Below are 23,181 nucleotides of genomic sequence, written 5' to 3'. Positions count from 1 at the left end.
ATCCATGAAAGGCTGAGCTGGGTGATCTTTTGATGTCCCTTCCATCCTAGGCTATTCTATGATTCTTTGACTCTATGAAAAGTATTTGATTTGTGGATCCTGATGGAAGAGAAGTGTGGGTTTCACTTCTAGCTATTTCAGAAATAAGTCCTCCTCATACCAAGAGCAGATTAGCAACCAACTTGGAGACTTTACTGGTGTAAGGCTAAGTGGCTACAAACTCTTGGCACTTCCAGGGTTTGGTGGCAGCTTAGGTGGACACATCAGTTGTCTCTACTGCTCTGTTATTCAGAACTGCTCTCTGGTTCTATTTTGTGTTCTGTGAAAAATTTCTCCTGGCAGAAAATCTCTGAAACACAAGTTTTTGTAATTTCTTACATGATTAATATTAATATTTTTAGGATTAGCTCAAAAATTAGGTCAGAGCTTTAGCAGAGGGTACAGATTCATGATGCAGTTAGGAATGAAAACTCTTTTCACCTCCCTGTACAGATTTTCTGTAAAGGACGGAGGACTCATATTGACAAAAACATTGTGAAGAGAGGTTGCGATGCAGTTATTAGTGCTGAATCCATTCTGCAGAAATTGGGATTTCCATCCCTAGAGCCATCAGATCTATGTCAGCACCAAGTGTACTTTTAGAAGAGGGTATTCATCCTTCTTGGAAGAGAGGGAAAAGTCCCTTCAGTGCTGCTGAGAGTTCAGTGAGAAAAATAGGTAAATTTGGGTAAGATCCCACATTTAGCAATTAGTTTTATTTTTGTGGAGTGAGTGGGTAGAAATAGAGATGACCCATTTCCTGAGAAAGAGTAGGAAAGAAAACCTGATGCAGAAAGTAAAAATGAGGAAAATAAGGAGAAAGGGAGGAGGAGAAGGATGATTTCCTTTGTGTGCACTGATCTGGTCACACCCGCAACCCCTGTCCCCAGCCCCTGCGCCACGCCTCGCGGGGGACATGAATCAGGAGGGAAGGGGCGAAGGTGGGAATGGGGAAAGTGGATGGGAAGGGAGACATCCTTCTTTATTGCTCCTCCTTTCCCTCAGGGTCAAGCCAAAGGCCTAGGAAAAGGGCAGGGAGCAGGTATTGTTTTAATGATTGTCTTTTTTTCTTACTACTGAGATGTATTTTAATTGACAATAAATTAAATGAGTTTTCCCCAAATTGAATCTGTTTTGCCCATGACGGTAACTGGTAAGTGATCTTTCTGTCCTAATCTCAACCTATGAGCTTTTTCATCCTATTTTATCCCCCTGTCCTGTTGACAAGGAGGAGTGAGTGAACAGCTGGGTGGGAGTTTGGCCCTTAACCAAGGTTAACCCACCACAGATGCACAACGTTTGCAATTACAAAAATATTTTTCTTTACATACGAGGGCAGAATATTTCATTTTGCTACCAAAGAGTTTTTTACTACGCCATGAAGTATCACATACAAACAGGGACATTTTGATCTCTAAACGCATTGTTACAGGAGCTGGAAGTAAACTGACTCAGAAAAGAATACAAGGTGGATTATAATAAAGCTCTTCTTAATTATTTTAAACATACTATTAAATTAAAAAATAGAAAATCATTCTTATTCTGTTGCATTCTGAAGTGCTCAAAAACCCATACAACTCAAATGTAAACTTTGAACCTAAATTGCAAGTTTATTGCAAAACATTTCACTTGTGTGATGTTTCCTGAGAACCTGCACACATTTACAAACACCAATACAGACATTTTCTCACTTAAATGCTATTTCAAGAAGCCTTTCTGGCTTAGTTTTACCACAGGCTCCCGGCAGTGTATGGAAGAGCCCCAGAAAAGAAGAGTGAGAGAGTGTGGCACAGGAGCTACCAGTAGCTGGTAGGTGGTTGTTCACAGCAGCCATCACCATTCCCACCACCAGCATTTCCTTCTCACCTTTTTGGCAGTAGGAGAAACACCTCTAACAGCCCAGGGAACCTTACCCTCACTTTGGAAGTCATTGGAGGTGGCAAGAGGAAGGCTTTCCTCAGGCCTCAAAGCTCAGTCTTACACAAACATTGAACAAGGTGACAGGTCTGTCTGGCAGCTTCCTCCACGATACCCACTGCTGCTCTGCCAGGGCACGACAGCAAGTTAGTCAAAAACAACTGCAGCACTCCAATCCAGACTCCACAGCCATTTATCACATCAAGTTTCTACAATTCTCACCCCAGTTTTATTCTCAAGATCTTTACCTTTTGATGAAGGTAGATCTAAAATTAATAGTGTAATAGGAAGGCAATCCATACCCTCCTTGCAGTAGAGTAAGTAGCCCTTGTCTCTAGCTAGAAGGCATAGTGGGTCTAATGAAAGCAAACTTCTCACCTACAAGGAGATGGTAGCATGCAGACACAAGGAAGCATGACAAAGGGAGTTGTTCATTCAATAAGAGGAAATAATTAAATTCTAAATGTATGGCAGCCCTCCTTTTTATTTTTTACTCTGACAGAAAATCCTGTTTTAACAACAAATGCTGTGCAGTTCTGCAGACCTGAGAGGTACTTGGTATGATTCATTCTCACCCAAGCAAACGGTATGCAGGGGTTCTCAGCATCTTCTTAAAGTGCTCAGCATGTCCCAGAATCAAACATAGATATGTCTACAGTCCAGGATTTAGGGCTGGAAGCTCTCAAGAGCTGAGTGCTCTGGGTACAACGTAGAAAAGATATAAACAACTTTTGGCAAACGAGCACTACTGTTAACAGGAGAGCTCCCACATTTCAGTGCATTACTGAATCAGAGCCTACACTTGGCACTTGATGCTTTTGAGGCAACGCTTTCATTCGAATCCAGGTAAGTCACAGCCTTGATCATTTTTATACTAGCTTCATGTAGACTTCATCAGAACATCTCTTCTCTGCAGAAACTTGCAGTCCTACAGGCCATAAAAGCTCCAGCCCTTGCATCCCTGCAGCTCTCTGACAATTATACCAACCACCACTCTTTACATCTCCTTTTATGCTCACCTCAGGGGCTCTTGCCGTTTTACACTCATCAAGATAGCAATGCTGCCTTTCAATTGGTCCCATATCCATACTCTTAAAGCAATTTGCCCTTTAATTCCCTTTCAGAGAGCATAGTCAAGTAGGGGTGAGGACGGTGGGCAGTAGAATGGTGAACAGCAGAGTAAAATGAAAGTAACGTGCTTTATTGTTGGAAAAGAGAGACGGAAAGGGCAAAAAAATTAGGACCCCAATAAGGATATGAGTACTTATATCCTTGTCTCAAAGGCAATAAGAAACCTTGAAACCATAGCTTAATTTAGTCTCACAGTCAAGTAGTAACCTTTTTCACTTTGCTCTTACATTATATGAACAGCTAGAGATCAAGAAATTTTGTGCTCTTCTAACTGAAGCACCTGGAGAACCTTGCACTGTGATAATCTGAGAGAGATACGTAACCCTTAACTGACCCAGGTGAAACAAGAAGCACTCTGTAGCAATCATTTTATAGATATAAAATGAGCTGAGTATTCCTGAAGGTCATTGTTTTTCTTTCTTGTTTTAAGCTTTTATATTATATCTTTTTTACTAGAATAAGACAAATATGGTGTCTCATGAGACTTCTAAAGTGTTTCTGTAATGCTTGTATACTGAAATGGATAAACAGGTTTGATGATCTGGTTATTTACACTAATTTTTTTTAAGATTTGTATCTCAGTCCTGGAAACAGGAGACAAAAAAAATAAAACTGTTAGCCAGGAAATGGCTTCTTGGAGGCCACTGCTTTGAAAATTGTACAGATTTTTTCATATCTCAGAATTTCCCAGAATATAGAAAGCCAAAGTTACCTTGAAACAGAGATGCAAACTGAATGGGGACATAATAGGTATGCGTACCCCAGCACACCGAGGAGAGATTTTCAATTCATTCACAGCCTGGTAGTTGTCCAATCCCAAATGAACACAAAACCTGAGTATCTTCTAGCCATTGACTCTGAACTAGCTTCCAAAAGAAGGAAGTTTGGGGACATAAGGAAAGTGAAGATGCAGCGTGATCTGACACAGTAAATCATGATCCTGGGACAAGTTGTGACACTTAGTCCATCCAGCAGATCCCTAAACTCTGCTGTCACTGAATTGGTCAGCTCAAATATTTGGAAGTCTCATACAAGTTGCACACTTCCTATGATGGAAGAAAGTAATGCAGATAGGTCAAGTTGCATGGTCTCAGCAAAAGACTTGATTTGTCCCATGGCTATGGCTGTATCTCTCGCAACTTCAGTACAGTCTCCTCGTCCATGATCCCAGCCAACCATTGCTCTGGTACTGATCTACCATCACAGGACTCAGTTTCAGTCATTGCTAGCTGGCTGGCAGAACAAGGGAAGGAGAGGATACGTGTTACCATACTGCAATTTGACAGTGCCTCCCACCAAGGCCGGACATTTACAGGAGCCCAAAAGGAATCCACACCCACTGCTGCCTCTTTTCCCCATAGCAATTTAGTGTTACTGTCCCTTCTTCACATCACTGACCCAACCCATCAGGTCTCCGCTCTGCTCAGGTGCATCAGCAGATACAAGGTTGAAGCATCTGGCAATAGCACACAATGCACTTCCCAAGGGGAATGTAAAGCTGCATAAAACTGAGCCCAGCGATGGCAGATCAGTACCAGAGCAAAGAGGAATTCAAAACAGCCACGCATCATAAATTCTGAGAATTCAGCATTTCTATCTGGGTCCAGCTGAATTCCTAAGGTACTTGTCAGAAAACAGAAATTTATCTCAGAAGTTCAAAGACAGTGTTTCAGTGGATTCTGCTGAAATTAAGCTTTATTTGTTCTTGTTGGGTATTTTTAAGGAGAGTATATTTTTTGCATTCAATTCACAGAATCATAGTATACCTCAAGTTGGAAGGAACCCATAAGGACCATTGAGTCCAACTCCCTGTTCCTTGCAGAACTACCTAAAACTAATCCATATGACTAAGAGCGTTGTCCAGACACACCTTGAACTCTGACAGCCATTTCCTAAGATGTCTCAGGTGGGTTTGAGAGAGGAATTTCATCCTGTTCTCTTCTGGAGTCTGAATCCTAGAACTCATTACAACTCTATTTTCTCCTGTTAAAGAGAATGGGGTTGCAATGGTTCAGCTCTTCTCAAAATGAGGTTCTTAATTTAGAGAGACAGCCTTATTTATGAGGGTACCTCCTATGAGATGAAAATACAGATTAAGACATGACTGTGTCATACATGTAACAAATAATGAAATAAAAAAAAAGCAACATTTCCTATTCTAAAAGACTAAAGATCTCAGTACAGAATCAGAAACAAACACTAGCTATGAAATGTGGACACTTTTCAGTGTTTCATCATTAAGGCATGGAGAAAAGCTGTACAGTTTTTGTACAGAGCGTTAGTTTTTTGATGGTTCACATATCGTGTACAACTCCCTAAGACAATAAAAAGAAAGTGATATGTCACCAAAAATGTAAAAGAAATAATGCAACCCCTTGGCTCTAGTTATGAATACTTTCTAGGACCAGAAATGGAATTTTTAGCAAAGGACAAATTAGAGCTTCAGTGTCTGGCAGGAAAGGACCACTCGAGCTTGCCCTTTCAAATGAAAAAAATAGGATGTAGAGCATGAAGACCAACTGCATAGTAATCAGGACCTGGCTAAGTAATAATTGGAGCCTGTATATCTAAACAAGCAAATTCCAGTCCTTGAAAAACAGCTTGAAAACCAGTGGCAATTCATGCATAAGTAAGCTATAGAAAGGAAAATTAATGGAATGCAAGAAATTAAGGAGCTTGAAGAACAGTTAAAACTTAAAGTAACATCACAGACTTCTGGAATGCTTAGAGAATACAAGGTAGAATTTTTGCAAGCAGAAATAAAGCAGAAGATGGATGAATACAATAAGTTTTTATTAGGAAAGGAGCAAAACTATCAAGAATTTACAGCTTGTGACAAAGAAATAGAGAAACTGGTGGCACCCATACAAGAACTGAGAACAGAGGTACAGAGGTACTGAAGTCTTGAAGACTGTAAGCTAGTTGGAAAAACAACTACAAAAAATTAAGAAAGTGGAAACAATTTTAAAAAAATGAAGAAAGATTACAACAGCGCCAGTACAATAACCTGATTCAGATGTCTGCTCTACAGTTTAAATTGGATGATACAAGGCATGGCATACCTACAGAAGGCAGTCCTGATCAAGTGCTAAAGGAACAGTTAGAGGCAGAACAGGAAGCACTTGTGACAAAAGAAAGAGATTGCAGCCTTATTAGACCAAATAGAACAATATAAAGATAATTTGATCAGTAAAAATTAGGAGATATCACAGCTGAACTTGCAGTTAGAGATGCAGGAAAACCATAGGACTTCCAGCATCACTCAGCTTCAGTCAGAGAATGCACACATGAAGGTGGACCTGGGTGTTGTGGGTTGACCTGGGCCAGCTGCTAGATCCCAACCAACCTCTCTCTCACTCCCCTGCCTCAGCAGGACAGGGGGAGAAAATAAGACAAAGAACTCTTGTGTTAAGATTAAGATGGGGAGATCATTTACCAGTTATTACCAGAGGCAAAATAGACTTGATTTAGAGAAAATTAATTTACTGATATTTAAAAATGGAGTAGGATGCTAGGAAACAAAACCTAAACCACTTTCCCCCCACCAACTCCTTTTTTCAAGGCAGAGCCAGCCATACTCTTTCACTCCTGACTCCTTTCCCTGCCTTTTTCCCATTCTCAACCTTATTCCTTTGTTCCCAGCTCCTCTACCTCCTTGCCCCTGCCAAGTGGCACAGGGGCTGGGGCCGGGGGTTGCGGTGGGTCCCCCCCAGCCCCTCTCGGCCTCTCCTCCCTCCTCACACGTCTCCCTGCTCCAGCGCGGGCCCTTCCCCGGGCTGCAGTCCTTCAGGGACAACCTGCTCCCGCCCGGGCTCTCCACGGCCGCAGCTCCTGCAGGAAATATCCCCCTGCTGCGGCCCCTGTGGGGCCCTCCCCGGGCTGCAGGGTGGGTCTCTGCTCCAGCGGGGTCTCTCCAGGGCTGCAGGGGATCCCTGCTGCCGGCCTGCACCGCCTCCCGCCCTCCTCCTCCTCCTCCTCCTCCTCTGCCTGTGCCGCCTTCGGCCCTTTCTGGAACCTGTTTTCCCCCATCTTGGCTGAGGGGCTCGGCTGTGTCCTGCGGTGGGGCCGTTGGAGCCGGCTGGGACCGGCTGGAACCGGCTGTGTCCGGCACGGGGCAGCCCCGGCCTCCCCTCACACAGGCCGCCCTGCAGCCACACTGCCGGCGCCTGGGCAGGGGCACACAATACATCATAAAAGCTTATAAATTAACTGTATCAGTGATTAATATGTGTTTTATAAGCATTGTTCTGTACTGATAAGTGTTTTCCCAGTCAGCACCATCTATAGCCGCTATGAGCACTGTGCTGTTACAATTTGGTGGGTGCTCAGGAAGGGAAAATTTGCGGACAGACTGCTTGGGTGCAAATGTTGTGAACCATTGACACTGGCTGTTCTTTAGCAGAAAGGGATCAGACAGTGTGTCTGAAACATCTGTGGTTTTATTGTAGGGCTTCCTCATGCACATGGGTATTGCACACTGTACTTGCTTACACAGTAATGTGATCATTTTTCTGATATGCTCCATAGGCTAATTTATCTGTCTGTCTTCAATCTGAGGTGTAAAATTATCACGTTTTCCCATGTTCTCCTCTTTGAATAGCCAAAGAACGCACCAAAATAGTTATATACAAAACAGCCAGTAAAGGGTCAGGGGATGGATACATACAGTGCACTGCTGTTTGACTCATGCACTTTATAGACCTGTGAAATATTATTGACTCTGTTAGATATGTAACCTAAGGCAATATCACCACAAACAAGGAAAATCCTCTGTTGTTTGATGCAAAGTCACAGAATTTTTTATGGCTATGCCTCTGATTTTTTTTCACTGAAGTGAAAGGAGAAATAGTGGTCTGGTTGCCTCTTTTACCCAGGCTTTCTCCCTACACCTTCAAGACAGGTATTGCTTTTCACTTTTCACTTTTTCAGCATGAAGCTAACTGGATGGGAGGGGTTTTTTTGGTTTTTTTTTTTTTTTTCGTGTTTTTTTTTTTTTTAAGTTTCAGCCCGCAGTGCCTGTATAGGAAATGATAGTGTGTTTGACTGAATATTGATTACTGTGTTTTTCTGGGAATCAGCCTGGATGATGATAGATGTTTCCTCTGTCCTGCATAAACTTCTGGAATATGTAGCAGGCAGCTCTCAGACGGTAACATACTTGGGAATCCTCTTCTGGGGATCATCAGTGCAGGACAGAAAGGTCTGTTAATGTTTCCAGAGAGGGAATGTCATTTTTTTTTCCAGCTGAAAACCCTTTCTTATGGCCAATGAAGTTACGTCTTGCACAGAGATTTGAGGTCTCTTCTCATGCTGTTTTCATGAAGAAATCTGTCTTTTTCCTTGCCTGTAAAGCTTTTCCTCACTGACTTCCAGAACAGCATGCTGTCTCAGTTCACTGGCAGCAGTAGTTCAACAGAGAAGTTTTGCTGACAGGGGCTGCCGGAGGGCAACTCCAACAGTGGTCTGTGGAGCAACAGAAACTCCAGGCTGACTGATCAGGCTCAGCATACAGCTAGTTTGTTTGCAGTGTGTATGAGCTTAAGGGTTGTTTATTAAAATATAGCCTAACTTGAGATGAAAGCCTTGGAGCTGTTCAGGTATAATTCAAAGCAGGTGGAAGCTATGCAGTTTTGAACTTGTCTGGCTCCTACAACAGTGTTACTGAGCCAATCTTTTTGATTTTCATGATGCAGAAATGATCGGGGAGGAGAAGTCTGGTCTGTCTTGGTGGGAGTGATCTGGTTTGGTAGCATGATGGATCACTATTATCCAACAAATTGCTTCTCTCAAACTACTTATCCCTTCTTAACTTGAGCTTTACAATGCCATTACCAGTCAATGTCAGGGGAAGACAAGTAGGCAGCAACTTGTAGGACTAGATGAGAGCTGAGATGCTCTGGCACTGATCTGAGAGGAGGAAGCAAGGGAAGGATGGAGTCCAAAGTGTCAGTAACAGGGCTGGTACCAGCCTCCTCCCTTGACTTGTCTCTGTTGGTTTTGATGTAAATCTTTTGGGGTTAGGTACTGCCCTGTGGTATGGTTAGATCACTAGAGAAGGCACAATGAATTATCTGAAGCTAAAACATTTTATTCTCCTAAAATTAATTATTTCTCCTGTGCATTTGAGTGCAATGTAATAATTAACAAAGACAGCAAAAAAACCCCAACCCTCTGCACCCCGCCTGATCATTAAGTGAGCACTTAACATCTGAGAGTGGTTTAGGTGCTCCTGAGAGGAGGTCTGACCACCACAGTGCCAAAAGACTGAAAGGTGTCAGTAGCTTTGCCTCTTGAAGGGGGAGGCAAGGGGAGGCAGTGCCACCCAACACATCTGTTTCTGGAGTCAGGCTCCTGAGGGAGGCTTTAACATCAGCATGCTAGGTGAGTCAGTACAGGTCATCAGGGATTAATATGTGTCCGGGCACAGGAAAACAAAGTGAGTATTCAAATTATCTATTTAATTGTAAAGATGAGCAATTCACAACTGGCCAGTGAAGGTGGTGATGGCAAATTTATTGCTACTAGGGTGCCCCATGCAGTCTGTCTCACAAGAGAGGAGGGACTTGGAGTGGTACGCACTGTCTGCGTAAGTAACATTGGTCCTGCAAAGAAGGATCCATGTCCTATAAATCATCTGGAAATTTACTGAGCTTCCCCTAAAAGCAAATTGGCTTTTTCATTCCTGTTTCTGTTACAAGGTTGTTTCACAGTCTTAATCCTTTGCCAGCTACAACTTCATATGTCTAAATTGCATTTATTCATGGACAGTTTATATGTGGTTGTTCTTGTGCCAATGTTGTACTTTCTTGTACCTCACTCTTCTTCTTCCTTCCTGATGTTTTTCCTCCCAATGTATTTATAGATGGAGAGGGGATCTGATTGCTCTGTGTTTTGATGAGTTAAGTGTGCCAAGTTCCTTTAGTTCTTTTCTTAAAATCAGCTTGCTATTTCCTGATCTTCCCTTACACAGCGTCTCTTCCACATTAGCTGGAGATTTTCTGTGGTCTCCCTACTTTACTGAAGTCTAAATCTTTTCTGTACTGCTTTTGTCTTGAAAAAAAAAAATCAACCCACAACCAGATGTTTACTCAAAGAGAGGTACTACCTAGCCTAACTCTAATGAGCCAGACCTAACCTAACTGTAGAAAACCGGGAATTGTACTGCAATTTCTCATTTATTGCCTAATTATTCTTTCCTTCAACATCTACTGTAAAGCCTTTTGTATTTCTGGGGCCACTCTCAGGGACCCGTAGTGATGTCCAATTCAGCCCTGTGAGACACTGGAAGAGTTAATGTCTCAAAAACTGTGGTGGGGCAAGTTCTGCTTAAAGACGAACTCTTCATAACAAGGAACCACAGATGAAAAGAAGCGGATCAGCACCCATCAGCAACAGGAGGGGGACAGCATGAGGGAGGGTGCACAGCTCCCTGGTCTGATAATGCTGAGCGGGGCAGCTCACCATGCGTGGCCAAAAATCACATCTGCAGGGAAAGGGAAGTTACTCCCCAAATGACCCCCCAGGCCCAAAGGCTCACAAACTGATTGTGACACCTAATTAGCCTAATGAGTTTGATCACCCACCCGAAGGAGGGGCAAGGATGATAACAGGACACGAACTGAAGCCCCAGGTGCACCCCCCCTCTGGAACTGGACCCCTCGGCTGACTGGACCCACGCTGGACCCAGGACTGGTGATATCTTTCTCTTTTTCTCTTTCTGTCTTGTTGCTTTTCCATAATTCCTAAACCTCATCCCTTTAAGACACAAAACCATTGACCAAGTCTGGGACTAAGAGTGGATCCAGCTGCCCGTGGGCCCTTCTCTGAGAAGGAGTCTAGAAAGCAAGGGGGTCTGCTCTGAACCTCTTGACCCAACGGGAGGGATCTCCTCTTTCCCTGAATTGATGTATATGCTTACCATGGGTTACACCATTTACTGAGGTAGTCTCATGCCAATTCCTGTTGTGAGAGACCCCGTCACCTGCTGTTACACCTTCCAAGTTCAGTTTGCTCCTGTCATGAGTAAAATCTTTAACTGATCGTTTAGTGTCGTTTCACCTTAATTTAGCCCAAGGGAATTCTGAATTAAACACGACTCCCTGGTCTGTCCAGCCCGGGTCATGACAAGTCCCTTTGCAAAATTACTGTTTAGCTTCTGCTCATCACTAGCCCTTCTGTACCATTATGGATTCCTTGCATTTGTTGTAAACCTGTATTACCAAGTGTCCAGTTCACGTGACACTTCAGCCAAGGTTCTCCAGCTTCATCTTCATTAAGCATGCTGACTTCTTTGTTTTGGCACCTTGGCTGTGATCTATTTCAAAGCTTTGCACTCCCTCCCTTTAGTCTTCCTATCTGTGCTCTTCATTAAAAAAAAAAAAAAAAAAAAAAAAAAAAAAAGCAGGAGGACAAAATAGCTTGTTGTTGTTTTTGGAGGCAGTATGATTTATCATTACTGTCAGCCCCATTTCACTATCAGGCAGTCCTTTCCTGCACATATGTGGTGGAGGACCTCCTGTAACTATTTTGGTGGCTTTTGCAGTGTTTACCTCAGCCTGATTTTCCAGGTTTAGGTATAGATTTTGACCTCCAGGTCCTGTTCCTATTCTTTGTAGTTTTTCTGTTCATGGCTCTTATCATTTTAGAGAGGTTCACTCAGCTGGGTAGAAATAAAGCCCTTGTCTGTAGGATTTTTTCCCAAGCCTTAAGTGGAAGCAGCAGCTACTTGCACAAAGAGAGAGAAGCTATGTCTGTGCAATTGCCTCCACCCAGATAGCAACCAACCCTCAAGGCTCTGCTGCTGCAGTGTCCACACAGCGAATGTTCCACTCAGCTGAGAACAGGTCATGTAGACTCTAGGAGAGCTCAGGCCACTAAACTGATCCCTCTTTTGCTTGGGTGGACTGGAAGAGGCTGGTAGGTTGGCCAGCCTATGAGGCCACTTCCTGATGCGACTATTAGAGCCAGCTGGAGATGGTTTTCTTCATTCTGAAGAAAACCAGAAACACCGTATGGTCAGCTGTACCTGTTGCTTCTCAGCATGATTTATGCCGTTTCTAGTTCAGACGGTAGCTCACTGTAACAGAATGAGTGGTCTTAGTATGTCAAAACCATTTTTCATCTACCGCCCTGTTAGCAGAGACTGAGCACAGTATTCAGTCATACAACAGTGTGGATTTTTGTAGAGGTACTGACAAAAAGAGTGTTTTACTTGTTATTTGTGCTCACATTAACATGGTTCTGTTTTACATATTGGTCTCATTATTACTTGTACTGGCATAACCAAGAGCTGTGTAGGACAGTGGGGTGGGGAGGTGGAGATATTTATCTGTGTTTGCTGCTGGAGAAAATGTATCAGACTGCATCTTGCAGTGGCCTGTATTTTGATCAGGAAAACCCTCCTCACAATGCACAAACTATTATGAAGTAGCATCCATCTTCACAGTGTGGGAGCAGGAACCTTCATTTTTATGTTTTTGCTTAGGCAGAAAGTCCCTGTTTGGCACTTCCTCCCTGCCTGCAAAGACTCAGAGGAAACTCTGAGAAGGAATAGATAGTATTTGCCTGTCTTATGATTTAAATATAGATATGTGGCTTAAAAACAGAAAAAAAAAACCCAGGTAATGGGTTTTATTCAGTTTCCTTTATGGAGGTTGTTTATTTTAACTGGACAACAAGAGGTCTGGTGAAACTCAAATGAGATGTCTTTAGCTTTTTCTGGCCACCCGAGGTGAAGCTGTTCTTTGCTCATATTCTGCTTGTGATATTTATAACCTCCTTTGGAGCTGTTGTTAACACTTTGCCTGAAACTTTCATTGAAAAATGACTTGTTCTCAAAGATTTTCAGGAAAACTATTCCATTTTAAAAGGAAAAAACTGATAAATTGGGAACATTTCTATTTCTATTTAATTTTTAATTTAATCTTTGGGTTTGAGCCTTTAACACTTTCACTGCCCTGTGTGTTAATTTTCATGAATGTCAGTGGGGTGTTGGGGGACTTCGATCTCAGGTCCTCTGTCACGTCCCAATTTCTCAGGATGACGACTCAGGTTCACCGACTCTCAGGTCAGGATTAAGGTGAAATGACACCAGGGATCCTTTAACACACAAACCTCAACTTTTATTCGCTCACAACAAGAATTTGCATGAAACTACATCAGTAAACCGTATAACATGTGCTAACCATATGTCACCAAACATATACGACAAGCCTTGCTTATTTGGGGATTGCTTCAGGGAAGAAAATAAGGAGAGGTCTCCCATTGTGTCACAAGGTCCAGAGTGGACCCCCTTGATTTCTAGACTTCTTCTCAGACAGGAGCCTGGGGGCAGCTAGATCCACTCCTAGTCCCAGACTTGGTCAACAGTTTTATGTCTTAAAGGGATGAGGTGTAGGGATTACGAAGAGAGAGAGAGAGAGAAGAGGAAGATTTCACCAGTCCTGGGTCTAGCATTGGTCCTGCCAGTCTAGAGGTTCAGTTCTGGAGGGTGTGTACATGTGGGGCTTCAATTCATGTCCTTTTATAATGTCCTTGCATTTCCTTCAGGTGGGCACTCAAACTCATTAGGCTAATTAGGTGTCACCTGCATTTTGTTCTTTCAGAACCTTTGGGAAATGGGTCATTTCCCAAGTGGGCTTGGGGGTCATTTAAGGAGTAACTTCTCCCTCCCTGCAGGTATGACTGTTGTTCGATCTTTGGCCATCTATGGTGAGCTGCCCTGCTCAGCGTATCAGAACAGGAATTGTGCATCCTCCAGCAGGTCCTCTGTATCCTGCTGTCCTGCGGTTCATTGTTATGCAGAACTTGCCCCGCCACAATGTTTGAGACATTAACTCTTTCAGTCTCTCACAGTCCTCTACATTGCTTTCCTTCTCTGGCATTGACCAATGAATCTAACTGACCACTGAAATGCATAAATATGCACAATTGCACAGATCTGGAAACACCAGGATCTTCAGAAACCTCTTGTGTCTTCTGGGCATGGGACCATTCCCTAAAGTCTTTCTTTAGGAAGAATGTATCTAGTTCCATGATGGTTTATAACGGAATTGCTTTATGCCATTGCATTACCAAGGCCAGACCTTTTAGCATCACGTGCCAATCAATCTGCAATAAATCTTTTCTTAGTAACTGATTAGTATCATACTTTTTATTAAGAATGAGAACATGTTTGCTCACCTATAAAATGAGTGGCATTTTTGGCTGCATTCCTTAATATTGCAGATCTTGCTAGTCTCCAGCTTTGCTTTACATCTGGACATTTAATCTTAGAGTTTAACCTTAATCTGAGAGTTCCTTAGGTTTCTATGACTTTTCTATGCAGGGTTTTTTTTCAGCAGTTGGACTTGGTGGGTATGTGGGAAGATGTCTAGTTATGACTTCTAGAGTATCTCTGACATTCAGATTAATTTGCCAAAATTAAGGGGATGAACAGGGAAAGGCTAAAATATGATGAAGACCTAGCTCTTTTATGTTGTTATACCTTGCCGATTTTGCAAAGGAAATAATGAAGGGTAAAAATAAGCTTGTTATGAAGTCACCAGTACTGACATATCTTCACATGTTTTTGATATCCAAGGCTATATAGTAGTCAGCAGTTCTAGTCCTGATGATGAGTGAAGCCAAGGTCTGCCCAGCATCCTCTCTTAGAAGCTGAATGTCCCTAAGTCTACTGAGAATTTTGACTACATGGCCGCTGAAACTGGCACCTCAGGCACCTACGTATAGTCTCCTCAGCTTCAGGTGACTTAATCTGGAGCACCAGCCAAGGCAATGGAAAACAGTTTTCTAATGAAAGTATTTAGGGCTGCTTGAGATGCTTCTGAACATGAGACACATGATGAGGGAAGGCAGATGTCACCATAGCGTGGCAGTAGGTAGCCAGTTGGATATTTTCTGAAGGAACTGCAGCCTGTGGAAGGGTCCACAGTGGACCAGCAAATGTGTGAGCAGGATGGAGCAGCAGAGAGAGGCTTCTATGGTCTGACCGTAACTCCCATCCCCATTGCCCTGAGCTGTTTGGGAGGAGAGGAGTCAGAAAGTGAAGCTGAGCCTGGGGTGGGGTGAGGTGTTGTTTTAATATTTGGTTTTATTTCTTACCACCCAATTGTGAATAAATTAAATTAATTTTCCCTCAGTTCAATCTGTTTTGTCTGTAACAGTAACTGGTTAGTGATGTCCCTGTCTTTATCTTATCTTATTTTTCATCCTACTTTCTCCTGCTGTCCTGTTGATGAGGGGGAGTGAGAGAGCATCTGGGTGGGAATTTGGCCCGTAGCCAAAGATAACCCACCACAATCTTAAGCAGCACAAATCTAAAAGAGGTAGCCAAATAGTTATATGATGCTATTCTTAGAAATAACTCTAGTGGAATGGACACATAGCAAAACATTAATATCTGCATACTGAGGAGTATCCCATTACTCTACTGTGGCAATCCTCCTTTAATACCACATTGCTGTTATTTGCAAAAGATTAGACTCTATAAGTAGTCCAAATAGGGTATTTTTGTCACTTAAAAAATTGTATTGCATGTAATTTTAATGAAAATACAAAGTGACTTAAGGCATAATTCTTGCACTTGCTATGGAAGAAATCGGGAGCAATAGCGTTAATTAAAAACCCCTACCATAGCACAAGGACAGCATAAGGGAGAGAAAGATCAGGCAATTTAGATTTGGTTGCTGTTATTTTTAACTAGATACTGTGTGGAATCTGAGCTGCTTTTATTTTCTTTTCTGAAAACTCAGATGTAAGTGGAGAATTTTCATGCCCAATTTCTTGCCTAAAACAGATACCTAAAATTCTCAAAGGTTGTGCTGGAACCATATCCAAGTTGGCAAGGATCTGCGAGTTGGAACAGGGAGGGTAATGTGAGCTTTCAGCTGTGAAGGACCATGACACAATTGCCTCTGAAGTGTTTGGTGTTTTTTTTTTTTTTTCTCACAGTCAAGCTTAGACAGATCTGGTTTATCTAGCATTACACCCCTAGCAAAGATTTTATTGGTAAGTGTGACCTGTATTTGCTGTTGTTTATACAGCAGTTCACAGAAAACTAGGTGTTTTAACTGCTCATTTCCAGATATGGTTATATTCTTCTGAGGAAATAATTCTGCTAAGTGTCATAATGTCTTTAGGGACTGGGTAGACCTTTACAGTTATAATTTAACCCTTATTTCTATATTTAGGGTCTTAGACAAAAATCAGGCTGAAAATATCTGCAAGCACTTGTGAGATGTGAGGAATTTGTAAACAAATAGACCAAACAAAGGGTACGAGGGAAAACACAGAGAAAGGGGGTGTTACAGCAGGTCAGTGGGAGATCTGCAAACAGGTGGAGGTATCCTGAGCTACAACATAGTGGATTAGGTACGGTACCGTACACTGATTTATATTCCTCATTCATGAAAGTGGTGATGAGGGAAGACTGGGATGAGGGGTTTTTTTTCTCTGTTTAGACTGAGCTCATATTTGCAAACTTTCTAAAGTAACCTGCACCGTGTGTAACTTAAGCCAGTGAAATTGCTGATGTTTTTTTTTTTCTGTCTTCCTTCATCTAACATAGTGATCACCTACGGGATAGCAAATAACTAGAATACAGCTGGTTTAGATATGATTGACGCTAACATTTTCATGATACGGTAGCCTCAACATGGAGCAGCAGAATGATAATCACTATGTATAAATTTAATTTTCCTAGATGTGAGATTAGCACATTTGTTGTCTTCCCATAAAAGTTTCCTATTTCTGTTTTGTATTAAATTTTTGTCACTCCTTGTCTGATCTCACTGCCTTTTAGCATAGATATTTCTCTATGTCTCTTTTTCCTAAAAGAAGCCAAAAGCTCTTCACAATCTTTCCTCATTTGTCACACGTCAAGACATTGTGTTCACTCTGCCTGCTGTAAAATAGGAGGGGCCTGATTAAAATCAGTATAAACCCACTTTAGTTAAAACTAAAAAGCAGAAGAAAAGACAGTGCTTCTGAGCATGCCTGTTCTCTTGAGCACTTCTATTTGAGTGTGGATGCCCAGGATGTGTTCTTACAGAATTTTAGGCTGGATCAAGGGGTGACCTATCTAACATTATGTCATTTTTAATTCTTTCTCCCCAGTTATTACCAGATAAGAGTGGGACTGAAGATCCCATCCAGGATTCCCCACAGGCTGTTCGCTACGATTGCAGGACAGACAGGTAAGCATGTCCCAGAGGGATGTGACATGACTGGAGGTGAGGCAGCATGGAGGTTGAGAATGTGTGCGGGAAATGCGTGAGCCTGGATTTGAATCCAAACCTGAATTTCCCTAATGATCTATGGCTGTTCAGCTCTCTGTTGTGGTATGGGTTTGGGCTGAGTTGAATTTGAGTTTTGGTGCTTGTGTCTGTCAGAAAAGGAGAGGAAATTCTCACCATCTTATCTGCAAGCAGTCTTTCTTATATGTGGCTTTCCTTGCTGACAATGGAAAGAGTTGGTGTACTAGAGGCGATTTCTGGATTAGAATTGTTTCAGTGTGTAGTGGGTTGACCCTGGCTGGACACCAGGTGCCCATCAAGCTGCTTTATCACTCCCCCTCTTCAGCTGGACAGGGGAAAGAAAATATAATGAAAGGCTCGTGGGTCAAGATAAGGACAGGGAGATCACTCAGCAACTGCCTTCACGGGCAAAACACACTCAGCTTGGGGAAATTATTTTAGTTTATTACCAATCAAATCAGAGTAGGATAATAAAAAATAAAACCAAATCTTAAAACACCTTTCCCCCACCTATCCCTTCTTCACTGACCCAACTTCACTCCTGACTTCTCTACCTCCTCTCCCCGAGCACGGCAGTGGGATGGGGAATGGGGGTTGCAGTTAGTTCATCACATGTTGTGTCTCCTGCTCCATCCTCTTCAGGGGCAGGACTCCTCACTCTCTTCCCCTGCTGCAGCATGAAGTCCCTGCCACGGGAGACAGTCCTCCATGAACTTCTCCAATGTGAATCATTCCCACCGGCTACAGTTCTTCAAGAGCTGCTCCAGAGTGCGTCCTTTCCATGGGGCTGCAGTCCTTCAGTCCCAGCCTGCTCCAGCGTGGGTCACCCACAGGGTCACAGGTCCTGCCAGAAAACCTGCTCCAGCGTGGGCTTCTCTCTCCACGGGGCCACAGGTCCTGCAAGGAGCCTGCTCCAGCGTGGGCTTCCCACGGGGTCACAGCCTCCTCCAGGCATCCCCCTGCTCTGGCGTGGCGTCCTCCATGTGCTGCAGGTGGAGATCTGCTCCCCCGTGGCCCTCCGTGGGCTGCAGGGGGACAGCCTGCCTCACCAGGGGCTTCCCCAGGGGCTGCAGGGGAATCTCTGCTCCGGCGCCTGGAGCATCTCCTCCCCTCCTTCTGCACTGACCTGACCTGGGGGTCTGTAGGGCTGTTTCTCTCACATGTTCTCACTTTTCTCTCCAGCTGCTGTTCCACAGCAGTTTTTTCTTCCCCGTTCTTAAATCTGTTCTCCCAGAGATGCTACCACTGTGGCTGATGGTCTTGGCCTTGGCCAGCGGCCTGTCCATCTTGGAGCTGGCTGGCATTGGCTCTGTCAGATTTAGGGGAACCTTCTAGCACATTCTAGCCACCCCTGTAGCCCCCCCGCTACCAAAACCTTGTCATGCAAACCCAATACACAAAAGCTGTTGTGTTAACAATAGCTTTTAGAGAATAACTTATAGAGTCCTTTTGACATAATGTCATGCAGAGAGGAATAAAAAAATGTGACTGCAGGATTATTGAGTTTCTGAGCTTCGATATCGCATTCTGGCTTTTTTACTTTTTATATTTGAAAATATTCCAGTTATTCTTTTGTGGATTAAAAGGTTTCTTTTCCCTAAGTAAAACAGTATTTTTCAGTTTGGAAGTCTGGTTCAATTAAGTATGATACATTAAAATTCAAAATTATTATACAAATTATATTTGTATAAAATGAAAATATTTATACAAAAATATGAAGAAATCACCTGAAAAACAATTCTGAAACTCAAAGTCTGACTAAAGGAATTTATTTGGGAAATAAATAAATAAAGGTTTGGAAAACCTCTTAGTATGAAAAATCTCCAAGGAAGAAATAAAATTATTTTTCATCATGTTCCAGTGTAATTTGCCCTTGGCATATCCAGAATCCCCTGGACTTCCTTTGCTCTCTGAAAATGCCCTCAATTTACAGTAGTTTCTGGCATAATTAATCTTGAACTAATGAAATACTCTTAGTATGAAGATCGCTAGAATTTTGCTTTCTAAGGGCAAAACCCCCTCAACAACAAACAACAAAAACCCCAAACTACTCCTATTCTGCATTGAACCAGCAATGGCTATATTATTTAAGGAAGAAACTGAACTATTTTCTATATTTACTTTTTATTCAGATTGGTATTTTCTTCTGCATGATACATCCTCAGTGTCCCATCTTCTTTCACCTGTACTAGAAACAATTCGTGTAAAAGCATGGCCAGGAGAGAGACGAGGCAGGCAGTGCGGTTACAGGATTAGCAGCTGGCTTCCATAGTGCTAATGCAATCCAGACTGGAGTCTAATAGCTTTATAGGGCTAACATCAAGACAGGGGGTATTTAAGCTGTTAAGGCTTTAAACAGTTTTTCATTGGCTATCTTTGCAAGTACTTCCTAATTGATTTCCTAGGTCTGCAAGAGAGCATCGTTTAATGGGACTGAACTTAAAGGCAAACAGGCCATAATGTTCTTTTTGTTCTCATGCCTCTGATGTCTCTCAATGTGAGGATAGCTGGGATTGGGCTAATTAAATTGCTGTGCATGTTTCAATAAGACACTCCTATTAAAATAGTATTACAACAAAACAAGGTTGTTATAAAATAGTGAATAAAATCCTACCTCACCAAGAATGAATGCAAAATAGGTGGGATGATACATGAGTTTGATTTAAAGGAAATATTTTTAATCTTTTCCTTATCAGGTTCATAGGATCTATGAGAACTGAGAATATATTTTGAAAACAATTATGTAAATTTAAAAGTAAAATCTGTGACTATATGCAGTAATAAAGTATATAAAATATGTAAATATATAAGATAAATTAGAGGTAGTATTTATCTTCCAGTGCATGTGGCCTTTTAGTTTTATTAAATTTCGCAGGATTTACAATCAAACCATGGGAACTCACAGCATTGATTGTTTGCTTCCCACTAGATGTTTTCAGCAACAGAAGCCAAAAAATAAGTAGTTTTCAAGAATTCAGCAGAGGGGAAGCTTAAGCCTCTATTGGACATTCCTTTGGTGGTTGCCAGCCAAATCTGAAAAGCAAGGACTCCATCAATGGCACAGGGCTGACAGGTTGTACAGGAAGCCTTGATGACCTACTACACGGTCCACATGCTGGCCGCATCCCGTCTACATTGTGGGAAGAGAATGGGCTATATGCCCCAGTTGAAGCAAAGAGGAGCTGTGCTGGAGCCCAGTAGCTCCTGTGGTTTGGTCACTTAGGTCATCAAGGCTGCACATTAGCTTGTATTGAGTCAGGCTGTATGAACATAAATATGCCATGTAGCATATATACATATGCACATATATATATTCGTAAAAATACATACATTTCATTCATACTCCCAAGCATTTTTAGCAAGGTCGGTTTCCTTAGAGACAAGAGTAGACTGGTGGCTGGTGACTTTTTCAGCAATGAAAAGGAGAGAGGAAACAAGGCTTATTGTGCACTGTCTTTAGTTGCTCTCATGCAGGTTTTCAACCCCTGTGAAATTTAGCTTCCTGTCTCTGAACAGATATCATGACTGATGCAGCCTGCTTCTGGCTTATAAAGAACAAATTACTCTCTCTGCTTTTTCTTGTGCAGCTCATAACAGCACATACTTCATTGGCCTCAGCATCAGTTCTGCAGGGCTGAGCAAATGCAGACGTATCTTAAAGCTAAACTCTAAGAATGCCTTTCTGAGTGGATTTATGGGGCTTTTGCTTCTGGTGCTCTTCAGCAGCATGGCTTGTTAAAGTTGCCATATGATGGTGTCCACCTGTACCACACAGTGGGCTGAATCTGCATGACTCAAGAACTAACAGCTAAAGGAATGGGGAAAGTGAATATGCCATCTCACAGTAGCACATTTGTATAATTAGCTCCTTGGCTGAGTTGTTTTATGATCCACTAATTGTATTCTATAATTTTTTAGGCTACCGTATAAATTCTGGGACAAGGATACATAGAAGTTAGGAGTGCGCATTCAGTGATTTCCAGGCTATATACATACAAGATGAAAAACTGCAGGAGCTTACCTAAAAAACATATCTTTAAAACATTTCTATTTTAAAGTTTACCCATAAGCACACAAAATCATTGGTCAAAACACTGGGAGAAATAACACTGGTCAGAAACAGGATTAGATGTTTTATCTTGATTTCCTGTTCTACCTGAAAGCGTGGAGGCCAGAAAAACAGTATAGGTAAGGATTATTTAGGAAGATGGTATGCATGGGGTAAATCTTAGCAGCGTTATTGCCTATGAAGAATATGTGGGTGAATTACATTGTTGAAGATACCAGTTAAGCCAAATCTCAGGAAAAGTATAAATTTTAATTTCATCTGCACCGTTTTGCAGTAGTCTACACATCACCTGGGTGCATTATTGTTTTGAGAGAGAATTATTCTTTATCAGTGAAAGTTGTAGTCAGGTTTTTAATAAGTTCTGTTCTTATACCCACTATGCCTCATTGTCATACACTGCAACCATGGATAGCTGCTTGCCTACCAGCTTGCCTAGCCGTTTACTTTACTGGCCAAGGAAATATTTTTGGTGGGTGAACATTAAGAAAAAGATTATTTTGTATAGCATATAACTAAAAAAATTACTTAGGACTTTGATTTGTGTCCAGATTTCCTTTGTGCCATCCAGAAGTACTACGTTGCCAATTTTCAACACTTTTCAAATAGACAGTTATTTTTGAAAACTTGGCCTGAAAATCTAATTGCAAGTAATATAAAGTATTTAAGAAAAAATATTACCTGCTAGGCTAATATTTATTAGATGGTAGCAGTGTTCCACCTAATTTTATTCAGTTAAATTAGATTATTGTCTAAGCATGCAGAAAGCCAAAGACAGCCAAGGAATGTGGTTCTTTCTTCATCTATTTCATATAAGGCAGGGGAGATAAGATGCAATATTTGTTCCAGACACGTTGAGAAAAAGTAGCTGTCACTGCCATTACACATTAACTCTTTGGTGATGTAGAGATGTTTCATGTATACACAGTTTGATGCCTTCTGATAAAATGGAATAACTGACATTAGGTGACAGGAAAAAAATAGCATGATTTAAGTTGTGATATGCAAAAAGGAAAGTAGGAGAGAGTATCAGAAAATGAAGAACATCACTGTAACCTTTGTCTGCATTGTGCGATACAAGTTCATGATCACCCACACTGAATGCCCTTTCCTATAATTTAAATGTTGATCTGTGACTACCTTGCACCTAAGACCTAATTTGAAGGGTTATTTATGTTTCTGATATGCTTCTTAATGAACTGTTTGTGCCCATTTATAATAAACAGTTAGTGATTCTAATCTCTTTATTAGTATTTGGATATCTCAAAGAAGTTCCTGGTGAGGGAATTCTACTTTGATTATTAAAAAAACCCCTTTTCTTGTAAATGGCTTCTTAATGCAGTCAAAACAAGTATTTGCAGTTAGTTGCTCATTAGAGCAAGAAGAAGCAACACCATGACTTGTGGAACAGTATGAAATTGCAGTCATTAGTTTCAGTAACTTTTCGAAAGGTAATTTCTACCTCCGTTAACTGAAGATAAGCTTACTGCTTTTGAAGCATGAGAAAAGGGGGGAGAGATTCATGCTTTTACAAATACATGGTTTTGTTTTCAAAGTTTATTAAATTAATCTGAAAATAAATATGTATTTTATATATAAAATAAAGCATACCTGACAAATACAAATTATATCTAGAGGGGACCTTACTGTGAGAGAAGTTATTTTGGGGATGAGTTGTCTTAAAGAACCTCATTAGCTGAAGGATCATAAGAGATGATCAGACATTTTAGGAATTGTTAATCCACAATCTCAACAGACCTAATTCCATGATAT

General features: G+C 41.7%; 1 protein-coding gene across 1 annotated transcript in view; it reads left to right on the top strand.

The window, feature by feature from the left end:
- FAM135B (family with sequence similarity 135 member B) overlaps positions 1–23,181 on the top strand; it is a 217,560-nt gene that overhangs the window by 76,746 nt on the left and 117,633 nt on the right. Inside the window, exon 3 of the mRNA XM_049819516.1 lies at positions 17,203–17,282. Coding sequence (XP_049675473.1) covers positions 17,203–17,282 — 80 coding nt within the window. The remainder of the gene's footprint in view (positions 1–17,202; positions 17,283–23,181) is intronic.

The sequence above is a fragment of the Accipiter gentilis genome, chromosome 2 (assembly GCF_929443795.1).
Source record: "Accipiter gentilis chromosome 2, bAccGen1.1, whole genome shotgun sequence".
Lineage (NCBI taxonomy): Eukaryota > Metazoa > Chordata > Aves > Accipitriformes > Accipitridae > Astur > Astur gentilis.
Note: the sequence above shows the minus strand (reverse complement) of the source record. Positions and strands in the feature narration are given on the sequence as shown.